At 41.8% G+C, this 13,177-nt stretch overlaps 1 protein-coding gene across 1 annotated transcript in view; it reads left to right on the forward strand.

The window, feature by feature from the left end:
• stk32c (serine/threonine kinase 32C) overlaps positions 1–12,077 on the forward strand; it is a 105,390-nt gene extending 93,313 nt beyond the window's left edge. Inside the window, exons 9-12 of the mRNA XM_085369560.1 lie at positions 3,834–3,959; positions 4,235–4,363; positions 7,942–8,009; positions 11,870–12,077. Coding sequence (XP_085225686.1) covers positions 3,834–3,959; positions 4,235–4,363; positions 7,942–8,009; positions 11,870–12,077 — 531 coding nt within the window. The remainder of the gene's footprint in view (positions 1–3,833; positions 3,960–4,234; positions 4,364–7,941; positions 8,010–11,869) is intronic.
• The last annotated feature ends 1,100 nt before the right edge of the window (positions 12,078–13,177 follow it).

A 13,177-nucleotide genomic window follows, 5' to 3' on the forward strand; every position in this document is an offset into this window, starting at 1 on the left:
AATGGAAAGGTTAGGAATGTGAATGCCAGTCCCAGGAAACTAAAGTTACAGTTTTTAATTAAGTGAAGGCAGATTAACTCTGACCCATGTTGCCTGAGTGCAGATGGTCTTCCTAAGAAAGAGGAGCAGGATGTAGAGGTAAAAAAAAAGTCAGCGGAGCCAGTGGAACTGATGGTGCAGGTATTCTGTGTGTGCGTGAGTGCTGTGGGGAGGGGGGATGATCCGAGACCCCGAGGGCAAAGAAGGGATGGAGAAAGAAAATGACAGATGGGATGAAAGCACAGAAACTGAGCGTGTGGGTGAGAGACGAAACAGTGCATGTGTATCTTTGTGTGCTAACTTATCATAACGAGTGTTTTAGTCTAATATTGAGACTGAAAATGTTTTCTTAAAAGCGAAAGTGTGCCAGTTGGATGAGATAACTCGCTCTGGATCAAATGTTAATAAGATAAGATAAGATAACCTTTATTAGTCCCACACGTGGGAAATTTGTTTTGTCACAGCAGGAAGTGGACAGTGCAAAAGTTATGAGGCAAAAATTAGAATACAATAAGAATAAATACAGTACACAACTGTACAGAATAGAATAAAATAAAATACTATATACAGTAGAATAAAATAAAATAAATATACAATAAGATAAAAATAGAATACAAATACAAATACTATATACAACTGAGTAAAAATACAACGATGACAGAAAGGATTATTGCACTTAGTATTATTGCATATGTATGGATGTGTGTGCTTGATCAGTTAAAGTCTTTATTATGGAGTCTGACAGCAGTGGGGAGGAAAGACCTGCGAAATCTCTCCGTCCCACACCGTGGGTGCCGCAGTCTCCCACTGAAGGAGCTGCTCAGTGCTGTCACAGTCTGCTAATAATTCTGCTCCAAACTTTCCTTGCAATAAAAACCCACCTTATTCTGCTTTGCATCAGCGTGCTGTCATCTAAGCAAGCAAAACTGTTCTGGAAACTAGTCCTCTCCTCCCCTCTGGTGATATTTCTGTAGTTATTTGAAGACAAGATTTTTGAGTGGGGAAGGAAAACTGTGGCTTGTTCAGGAGGATACTCTTTGGCAGAGTGTAAGTGCAGAGCAGGAGTGCGTGCATGTGCTCTGCGTCTGAATGACTGAGTGTTCTGGACGGAGCGACGGTCTCTTCCGCTCTGCTGCTGATCGATTACCGTGTCTGGACTCCACCGAGACTGAGCTAACTGGCCCTGCAGGAGAAAACTGAATCAGCCTGTGACCAAAAGAAGAAGAAAATAAAGCGCAGGAAGCGAGCTAACACAACAACAAAAACCACATCCCATTGTCATCTCCAGCGTTTTACCCCCGAGGTGAAAAATGAAGCACATGGCATTCCATTTAAAAACACAACTGTATCAGCACCAGCTCTTCTTTTCTCCCTGGACTGTGCGACTCCATTCATGTGTGGTGTCCATCTGTTCTGATCAGTGCAACAATTCTGATTCAACCTGATTGGAGTCAGATTTGATTAACAATTCCTCCTGTTGGTGGATTTATTAGTAAAGGTGCATTCGTCCTCCTGTTCAAATGTAGTGGCAACATAATTATTAGTTTTCTACAGAGAAGGAAGAAAAATTATGTTTTGGTCAATTTGTTTGTTTCCCCATAAATAATACCACATTTGTAGATTGAGCAGCAGAGTTGAGTATGTGGGTTGCGCCCATGAAAAACTTGCCAAACCTTCTCTTGCTAGTGCCAAACAGCTTTTTCTGCTGTTGGCTCTTCTTTAGAGCTCCTGGTACCCCAGGTGCTGACAGTCAGGGGCCTGATTGGTCCTGTTCATCGATGAGTCGGGAGTTTTCCCACACCTGTTGGGTTGTACGGTCAAAATGTTGCAGTGTTGATTGCTGCACCAATAAGGTAACAGTGTGGAGACAGTGCGGTGGCGGTGTGGGTGGCGTCTCCCTCACTGGAAAAATGCGACTTGTCATTATTATAGACAATCTCAATGCAGAGATGTCTCCAAGATGAGATTCTGCAGCCAGTGGCAATCCCATATCTCCACAGTCTGGGACCGAACTCTATCCTCCAAGATGACGACACTCTCCGCAGATCGAGGCTTATCATTGACTAGGATGGAATGACCTGCCTGCAGTCCTGACCTCAACCCCACTGGGATCAGTTTGGATGTGCTGCTTGTGCCAGAGTGACTAACACAACCACATTGGCTGATTTGTGACAAATGAAGAATAGGATGTCATCACATAGCAGTGTGTGACCAGGCTGGAGACCAGCCATCCAAGCCCCTGTTTGTTAAAAGAATAAACTGTTAAATTGCCAATATCTCTTTATTGTGTTTCTTCAGGCTTCAACCATCCAATCTAAAAAATGACACCAGCCAAGAGTCAGTACCAGACGTTTTATAAATGAAAGACTTTTATAAATGAAAGAAAGATTGTAGGAATAGTCTTAACCACTTGAGGTGAGGGCTCTTCAAAAAGAAATGAAGCTGCATTTGACTCTCACACTACCATGATCTGAAAACCTACACAGACAGATTATAAGAATGTATAGTGATAAAACGCAAAACCAAAAAAGCAGATTTCATGGTTTCTGTATCTGCATGTCAGAAAGCCAAACGATTGCTATTAGCTAGATAAACATGCATGATCAAAAGGTTTTGACAGCAGACGTTTAAGATAGTTGGGGCACAAAAATGAAACCGATACAGGGTCCTGGTAGTGTGCAGGCTGGCACGCTATCGTTTACTGGGACACTCAATGGGAATACGTGTTTATTAAAAAAAAATATTTTAGCTTTCGTGCTGTTGTAACTGAAAAACAGTTACTAGTTTCCGGCTTTAGAATAGTGACCAAAAATCACATCCTATATCTCTTAAACGATTTTCCAAATCTTCCATGGAAAGCATCAAAAATCCAATCTCCATCAGGAGTTTTCATAAGGATTTAGACCAGGGGTGTCCAACTCCAGGCCTCAAGATCAGGTGTCCTGCAGGTTTTAGATCTCACCCTGGGTCAACACACCTGAATCAAATGACTAGTTCATAACCAAACCTCTGGAGAACTTCAAGACATGTTGAGGAGGTAATTTAGCCATTTAAATCAGCTGTGCTGGATCACGTCTAAAACCTGCAGGACACCTCGAGTCCTGGACTTGGAAACCCCTGGTTTAGACAAAGCACTCACACTTTGGTTGATGTCTGTACTGGTCTGTTGTGGTGCAAATACAATGTTCTGAAACTGGACTGGTTAAAGTGCAAAGTTGTTTTGTCTTGTTTTTTGTGCCCTGTGAATAATTTTGCTTTATATTATTAAAGTCACAAGCAGAGAAAAAAAACGAATATAGGTCTCCAATGATAAGTGAGATGAACTGCTCGTCACATTGAGAATGGTTGCTCAAGCTCACCCTCACATCCGCTCCCATTTTCTCTTCCCTTTGAAGAGATGATCCATTTTATCTGTTCCTTTTATTAATGCAAGACTTCCAGCCTCTTGGGTTTGATCATTTTTATTAAAGCTAATAATCTTTATTTATAGTCTTTTTTTTAACTCTTGCGTTCACACAAGGCAGCACCTCTACCAAAACAATGTAAGGTTCACAGTCCTGCGGGTTTAACATATCATTGAGTTCAACACATACAAGCATATTAGTAAGATATAGCAGATGAAAAGGGATGGCAGGTGGTAAAAAGGAAAGGAGGGAAAAAACAACTCATGTAAGGGTTTTATTTCACCTCCCGTGGAGATCAGCCTGGCTGTGAGCGAGGAGAGAAGGTGCGAAGGTGATGTTGCTACTCAGAAAGTGATGTTGATGAAGTGTGTGTGCGTCTTTTCTTTCCAGCTACTGACAGTGAACCCAGAGCATCGTTTCTCCAGCCTGTCTGACATGCAGACCGCTCCCTACCTCTCTGACGTCAACTGGGACGCTGTGTATGAGAAGAAAATGGAGGCTGGATTTGTTCCCAATGTTAGTGTAAAGCCATCACATACCTCGCTCTCTCTCACACACAGACTGAAGCACTCCTTCATGCTTGCTGATCATAATGAGCATTTTTGGCAACTAAATAATGCACGCTGGCATGCAGCGTCTTTGCGGTGCACTCACCTTATATTCCTGCTTGCATGTCAGTGCATTCATGTGTGCTGTTCCCTGTTGATGCTCAGAGCGCGTGCACTCCATTTACGATGGATGCTGCTCCTGTGTTTGTTTCTAATTATCTCGCGTGCATCTCGCTCACACAGAAAGGTCGCCTGCACTGCGACCCCACCTTCGAGCTGGAGGAGATGATCCTGGAGTCACGTCCTCTTCACAAGAAGAAAAAGAGGCTGGCAAAGAACCGATCACGAGACAACAGCAAGGATTCACAGTCTGTAAGTGACACGGTGCTCTGCACAGAGCTGCTGCGTCCGTTCTTTTATCTCATGAAGCAACACTTAGTGTGATACCTCTGATACCAACAGCTTTGACTTTTATGCATAGAAGGCACAAACTAAACCATTAGTTTGCAATTAATTTGCTTCTTAGTGAGTCGTGAGCGCTACCACTAAAGAAACTTTTTAAAGCAGTGTGTTGGTAGCTGCTGGGAGTTTTGATTTGATTTTAATGCTTAGAATATACATGATCAGGCATAACAACCTGTGACATGATAACACTGATTATCTGTTCATCATGGCACCTGTTGGCAGCTGGGACATATTAGGGAGCAAGTGAACATTTTGTCCTCAAAGTTGATGTTAGAAGCAGGAAAAATGGACAAGTGCGAGGATTTAATTAAGTTTGACAAGAGCCACATTATGATGGCTAGACAACTGGGTCAGAGCATCTCCAAAACCACAGCTCACGTGTTCCCAGTCTGCAGTGGTCAGTATCTCTCAAAAGTTCCCTGATCTAAAGAATAGTGAAAACCGGAGAACTGGTAAACACTGTAACCAAAGAAAAGTCAATAAAAATAATAAAAAGGATCCCAGTCCTCAGAAAGGCAAAATGATCTCCATCTTCTTTCATATTTAGTAACCAGAGATGAAGTCCTCTTAGTAGTTATATAACCTCTGCATTAAAAGCACTATGTTCTGTTAAGGAGGAGGATTTTGGAGTCACGAGTATGAAGGTGGAATTGTCACTGCATCTGTTAAAAGGCCTCTTCTCTTTGATCATACAAAGGGATCATTTTCGTTTTTTCATCTTCAAAAGAGTTATTTTCTCGTAGGCACCCATATGATTTGCTGTTTACCTGTTATTTTGATCTTTGTAGCCTTACCTCCAGCAGATTAGTGTGGTTTTTGCTTTGTACAGTTAGGTTTTTGTTAACTTTTGGACAATTACACATCTTCTATAATGTAGCCTTTGTGCAGCACTGCAGTAGACTTTGAATCCCAGTCCTTGTATGATTGTGCAGACTTTCAACTTAAGATCAAAGGGGTTTAACAAAAGCATCGCATTAACTGTTTAGGAATTACAGTCATTTGAATACACAGTCTCTATTTTTAGAGATTGAAAATACAAAGATTGTTTTTAGTACTTGGATGAAGCCTAGAACCATGGACGTCACCCATGGCCTTCTTGTCAAGTGTAAATGGTGGTTTTGCATATTGTGATAAGTCGCGTGTTTTTCCATTCATGAAAGCATCTCTCAGTTGTAGCCTATGAAAGTTAAATGCCTGCCTCCTTGAGACGTTTTTGCTCGGTCCTTCTCTGATAGGCTCATTTTGTTTTTTTCAGCCTGATGATGGGCTCCTTCATTTCTATGTCAATCCATTTTTACAGAGAGTTTCAGTGAAAAACTACCAAGTAGCTTCCAAGTCCAACACTTGGAATCAGCTCCGTATCTTTCATCTGCTTCAGCTCATGAAATAATGAGAGAACCGAGCACGAAACATCTCATCAATAACCTGCTTACTTTTGAGCCTCTAAATATGAATTCTTGCAATTCCTAAACAACTAATCCAAAGCTTTTTTTTTTCATAACCCTTTAATTAGAAGTGAAAGTCTTAACTTCACTGAACAAAATTACAAAATGTGTTTGATTGCCCAGATACTTACAGACAGACTTAACTGTCATTGCTAAAAGCGAAAGATTATGAAGGGAACACCAGAAGAGTCGTGTAAATTATTTTTACCCACTGCATTACTCATTGGTACAGTTTTTATAAAGAGCCCGGGCCATTCCAGGATAACAATGCAGCTCCGGCTTACCTTTGTCTCCGCTCTGTCACATCCTGTCAACACTGTATATTTTTAGATTGGCAGTGAGCCAGCTGGCATTTTTTTTCCTCAGCTGTAGTGAATTACCTGTGCTCTTAGCTCTGTGATACAGTAGAAGGATAAAGCGAGACACCTGTGTAATCATGCTCACAGAGGCAATACAGTACAGTTTCTATATCGTTGAATACTTGCTGTCGATCCTTGGAGTCTCAACCCCCACCGGTCTGGCCAGTTTGCGTCCCCCTACCTGAGCCTGTTCTTCCTGTTAAAACAGATTTTTTTCTTTCCACTGTCACCAAGTACTAACTTGATTGTTCGGCTACGCTCACACTGCAGGCGAAAGCGCATCAAATGCACCTTTTTTGACCCTATGCGACCCATATCCGATCATGCTATGACAGTTTGAACAGCACAAATCCGATATTTTCAAACTGTCATAGCATGACCTGGGTCACTTTCATGTGTGGTTTAATCCGAGACATATCTGATGTCTTAGAAAGCGACTGCTGTGTGAATGTTCATGTCGCATTAAATCCGTCTTTTAAGTCACTGACATAAGACGGACGCCGATTATCAGCTCTGGAGAAGACAAACGAGAAAGCATGGCGGCCATTGTTAAAGCACGTGCTCTCTTTTTTTCTCAGTGTCCTTCTTTCTCTAATTAATCTCTGTAGCCGCCATTTTTACTTCCGTAAACAGAGTGCGTTGCATGTCTTCTTTTGCGCATGCGGGCCGTGAACCGTTCGCACTAGAGCGTGTTTGCTGTCACATTTTATTTGTCGTGTGAACAACCAGACAAAAAAAATCAGAATTGAGCATTAAGACCTGCAGCGTGAACGTAGCCTTAGAGCTCTCTCTCTATTTCTCACTTTACAATATAAAGAGCTGTTGTTGTGATTTTCCACTGTACAGTTAAAATTGAATTAATAGGCTGTTCTGTTAAAGGATGAAATGAATAATCCCCAAAAAAGAAAAATTATTGCAGTTTAAATGTTAACAATTTGAATTTCAGTTCGAACAACTACAGCAAAACAAAAGGATTTTGAGGTAGCAGATGAATAGCAATGCAAGATATAAATGTCCTCCTCATTTTGCCTTAATGCGTGATGAGGTCTGCTGTCTGATTTGTGTGTGCTGTGAGCAGGATCAGTGTAACTGCAGCAGTGCAGTCTCTGTTTCTTTGCCTTGGTGTTATGTTTGATTGAGACATTATTTACCACAGACGGGAGACGTCCTCTCTGTATTTATGAAAAGCAGCCTGCACCCATCAGACGCTCCTCATGACATCAGCGCGTGTGCGTGTGTCACGTGTTATCAGGGCTGATGAACATGTGCAAAGAGCGTGCACCTCTAACAATAGGGTTGTGAGGCGCTGTGTGTGGAGCACATACATGCGTGTGTGCCCGCTTGCGTGTACTCATACTGCGTTATTACTGAGATTATTAAATTATGAAGCCTTCGGTGCCGTTGTCATGGCCCCAAGTGCTTTTGGAAATATGAGCTTCTATTTTCGTCTTGGGCCAAACATCCAATTTGAGGAGAGCTCACAAACAATTCATGACTTGTTTAAAAGAGCAACGAGGGGGAAGGATGAATATCCCTGGGAGGTCACGCACTTGACAGATTGAAGTTGACGTCAAGTTTTGTTTTGTGTTTTTTTTAATCTGCGGTTCTTGATGATGCTGATGATGATGAGGTCGATGTGTAAGGTGACGATGAGTGTGCTTTGTCTGTCATCTGCCTGCAGGAGAACGACTATCTACAGGAGTGCCTTGAAGTGGTGCAGCAAGAGTTCATGATCTTCAACCGAGAGAAGTAAGAGAACAGAAGAGCAGCAGACCGTCTATAACACGGGCTAAAAGCAGAGGTTTCTTTTTTTTATTCAACGCAGCCAGAATGAAATTAGCTACCATTAGTGTCATCCTTTTAGAACGAATGCAAAGGACAGAAACATTCCTGCCACTTGCCTTGTTTGCCCTTTAAACAATCGGATTGATATCCTCAGCTGGAGCTAAATTTAATCTTCTTTCATGTTTCTTTTCTTAGATTGTGAGGCAACATAGGGGTTCATTTGTCTTTGATCTTAAAGCTATCTCGCAACCTCTTATTTTTGGGGGGCAGCAATCATATATTTAGAAAACCAACGGCAGTAATTTAGCTAAATTAGTGACACTTTAATTACAGTTAAAACTAGATATTTTGCCCATAAACCCCTGAGACAAGAGGTTGGCACATTTTACTGTTTCTTTTATTAAATTGCATAAAATCCATGCACAAAAGACAAATTGAGACTTTAAAATGATATAGCAGTTTAAGGTAACAAAGCATCTTCGTCCTTGTCCTTGTTTCCCTTGCTAGAATCAACAGTCAGCTTAACAGTTATGTCACAATCATGTCAATCAGGAACCAATGCAGGCACAGGGAGAGCATATAAGAGGCTCAGTTGATCAGGAGGACCAAAGCAGGTGCTGTCTTCCTGCTGTAAAGTGTCGGCATTAACCAGTATGCTAGCATTCAGTCCTGTAATAATACATAGTTTCAAATATGTTAAGGTTCTTGTTTTTCAAGGTGCTACTGGTGCTGAGAAACATCTGGGGGGGAATGCAAAAAAATACAAATTTCTCACAGCCTGTGCTTGTAGATATTATATCAAACTTAAACGCCTTTACTGTTTAATCATGAAAGTGTCTCCTTTTACATTTTTCCCCATGCAGATGTTTTTGCATGCTCATTTCATAAGATTCATGTAAGAAACGGACAAAAAGTAGAGTCTTACACAATGTCTGACTTGTGAAAATAAACAGTCGTGTGAAAAAAGTTCCAAAGGACTCTTTGCAGTCCTATAAAAAGCTCAGTACATTGTTCCCTCGTTTATCGCTGGAGTTAAGTTAAAAAAAAAAAAAACTGTGATAGGTGAAAGCTTTATTTTTTTTCACTCACTACACACTTTATACACTTTTCTCAGACGGGTAACTCAGACGGTAACTTCTACCTTCCTTTAACATGTCCACAAGTCCAACTTTTTGTGCAATGGTTAGCATCTTCCTTGACCTTTTGGGTGCTACCGCAGGTGACTCTGACGGTGCAAAGCGTTTCGTCGGCATTGTTGTGTTTGTTGGGGAGAAAACTTACAGTACAGCACTTCACAGTCACACTGCTAGCAACAGAAGATTTATGTATTTGACAGGCTGAACGCATTCTGTACTGTACAGGAGATACGGCACGAGATTGATTGACAATGGTCTACAGCCAATCAGGACGCAGAACACAATGTGCTGTTTAAAAAAAAAAAAGCATGCAAAATTGCACCAAAAAAATGTACAAAAGAGCGAGGCCGCGGAAGATTAACCGCGTTATAGCGAGGGACCACTGTACACCCTTACTGCTTCCATAGGAATTAAGAGTATAAGTAGCTGCTGCACTTGATTAATTAGGCATCAGCAAGTATGGACGCCTGTCTTTAGGTGTGGAGCATTCACGTATGTGACAATGCCGCAATCGTTCAAGGAGTCTTCCATGCAATGCTCAGCGAAACTGCAAAACACCTGCATCTCAGACTGTACAGGCAACAGTTAGAGTGTTAAATGTTACATTTCATGACAGTACGATTAGAAAACGAGGGAGCAGGGATGGTTTGTTAAAAAGGGTTGCCAGGAAAAAGCTTCATTTCACTGGATGCAGAGGTTTGCTTTGGAAAGTTACATCTGAACACACTACAACACTTCTGTAATCATGTCTTTTAAACATAGAAGACTAAAATGGAGATGTTTGGCTGTAATGGATAGTGCCATGTTTGGCCTAACCCAAACCAGCTCATCAGCTCAAACTCCTTATAATAACGGCCAAGCACGGAGGTGGAGGGGTGTTGATTTGAGTTTGGTTTTTGGAGTTTTTTTGCAACCATGGGACCTGGATACCTCACAGTCCATGATCTGCTCTGTAAAACAAAGTATTCTAGAGTCAAATGAGACCATCGTGTCAGCTAAAGCGTGGCAGAAACTGGGTCATGCAACATGACAACGGTGCTAAGTGCATCATCAAATTTACAACAGAATGGCTAAAAAAGAAAGGAATCAAGGTGTTACTATGGCCCAGACCTCAAACCAACTAAAATGCTTTGGCAGGATCTTAAGAGAGCTGTCCATAAGCAAACAAGGAAGAAAATAAGGTTAGATTGATAGGTAAACAATTAGCTCGATATTAAAACCCATAAAAACCTCCCAAATATATCAATAACAACAACAATATGGATCAAGTGTAATGTCTTGTATGATCAAAATGCTGAGGATGCCACTTTCATACGATAGTATAAGGAATGTACCTTGTATGAGTCACATTATACATAAATATTTACTACATTTCTTTTCTGTATGGGCGACTTCATTTATTTTTTCCACCTTTTTCCCCTCTGTTGTGTTTGTTACGTTGCAGATACAGCACACAATCAAACATTTCTGACTGTGCATACTGATTGTTTGACTAATCTGGAGGTTTGTTTAAGACCCGTCTGATTGTTTTGACTGCTCCAGTTTCTCCTGCTGTCAGACGTTGCTGCAGCGATATCAGTGTATTTTCCCCCCTACGTGTCCACACGCACTTTCAAAACTAAGGCGGCACAATAACAATTCATGATGATAGTCAGATCTATAAAAATAAATCTGCACTTCAAAGGTTTGCAGTCATAATGATGAGTTTAAAAAAAACTGTCACCTTATACCACGACTGCTTTGGTGAATGTGGGGCTGGCACTGGAAATGCTCGTACGATTGCAGTGGGAACAAGTTAAGGGCCGCCATATGTGAACAGGTACAGCAAATGCTAATTTAATCCTCCAAGAGCATGCAGTGTAGAGTTACTGGTATAGCATTACATATTACTCCAGACCTTTACGACAGCCAAGCTTCTGTAATGAAATGGCTCGGTTATGTAAATCAGACATGACAGGAGGCTTTTTAAGAGTGTAGCTAAATTTAATGCATCTAATGTTTTCTTTACATCTGCAGAATACACACTGCACAACATAAATGACTACTTTAGAGTCCATTTATCATAGAATGTATCTTTGTATGTAAAGTGAGCAACATTGGTTCAGTGCTGCTCTAAATTATTGCCTCATTTATTATTGACCAGGTCCTGCCGCTGCAATGTTACTGCAGTCCTCCTCTGTGGCAAATGTCTTATTATATCCTATTGGTCTGATTAATGGCATGTTACTTCTATTTATAATAGAGGGCATAATGTCTAGAATTATGTGCAGTGATGTGCATTATATAGTAAAGTCTAAAGGCCTCTTGACTATTTTTCTGAGGATTTTATAGCTCAAAAGTTTGGAAAAATAATTTAATTACACAACATGGGGGCATATCTCGGCTGCCATCATAAATGTGGTGATTTAGTTTTATTTATATAGAGCCAGTTCACAGTTAGTTTATCTTGAATGGGTTTGTGTAGTGAGATAATAATATTAAAGACAGACTCAAACTATAAGATGTATCCCCTCTGAGCAGGTACTTGGTGACTGCGGCGAGGAAGAACTACCTTAGAACAGGAAGAGACGTCCAGGTTAGAGGCAGCCACCTGTAGCAGGCGATTGGAGAGTGAAGGGAAGGAGAAGAACGAAAAGAAGTGCACCTGGCAAACATGCACACATATTCATGAGTCACTGTGTTCCTCAGGTTGAAAAAGCGTCAGGAGGAGGGTCAGTCAGAGGCCGGGAATTATGACGCTAGCGGCGACGGGGACGGAGAGGCAGAAAGCGGAGCCGCCGATGAGGACGCGAACGAGCCAGAACCAGGACCGGAAGCTGATCCCGAGCAGGCTCCCGAGTCTGCCTCCAAACTGAGCATGTGCGGCTCAGTGTGTTCCTCCCCCGGCAGCTGCTAGCGCCACATCGCCTCACAGTGACGATGGCAGCTCTCTCTGGCGGCTGCGGTGTTTGTGCCATGCCAACAGATACCTTCTCACCTCTCTCTCATGTCATAGCCTACAGCGGAGAAAAATGACAGCGGGGCAACTTGGCGCACAGCAGCAGCTCCCATAACGGTTCCCCTCATTTACACCCCCCGCCCCCCATAGCATCTTTTTGGTAAGGCATGAATGAAGCGGAATCCCAGAGAGTCCCTGCCTATTGTACCTACCGCCCTAGAGTAAGCTCCAACTTCTATGCAATGTTACAGTATAGCATGACAAAATAATAAGGTATCACTTACTAGGAGGTGTCGTTCCATAAGCAGAGAGCCACACGAGCATGATGACATCCCGAGCAATAGCAGTCTACGGCTTTTTGAATAAGGTTAGTGGTTTTGGTGGAGGTGCCTCCCTTTATTATCCCTGTTCCAGATCCGATGGGGGACGACTGAATTATTCATCACACGAAGGCACTCGGTTTATTTTATTGCCTGTGTCTTCAGTTCACTCTTCCCCCCCTTTCATGTGATGTGTGCCCTAATTTGGAACATTTTTTTCCTCCTGGAGCGCCTTCCTCTTGTTGCAACACCTTCCTGTGATACATTTCCAGTAAGTGTTGATGGCTGTCTGCAGTCAGCAAAGACAGTGTGACTGGTTTCATGTTATAAACCTGTTTAAAGTTGTGCCTGTCGATGATGATCGGTATTTGTTAATCACACCGTAGCCATGGATGCGTTATAGGGCAGATTTTCCTCTTTTAAGTCTTAACCAGCTAGCTGTTTTTTCTTTTTTCCCCTTCAGGCCTTTTTAGGAGGAGAAGGTACTGAAGTTAAAATCAGTCCAGCAATCAGAATGAAAAGTTGTGCTTGTCACTGTGTCCAAAATGCTTACGAAGATTTAGTATTTTAGCCCTGCACCAAGCTCTGACCCAAAGAGGGTTCTGAAACTCAGCTCACTGCCAACAATGGCATCCTTTACACATCTATAAGAAAGCTCTGTTTGCTTTACTAGACTTCATCATCTTGTTAAGTGCTTAGTTTAGGATAAAGATCATCTCCCTGTAGAGGTTGGTTTGG

This window comes from Diplotaxodon limnothrissa, linkage group LG13 (genome assembly GCF_057381915.1).
Source record: "Diplotaxodon limnothrissa isolate DT_005_m linkage group LG13, D_limnothrissa_male_GT1.1, whole genome shotgun sequence".
Taxonomy (NCBI): domain Eukaryota; kingdom Metazoa; phylum Chordata; class Actinopteri; order Cichliformes; family Cichlidae; genus Diplotaxodon; species Diplotaxodon limnothrissa.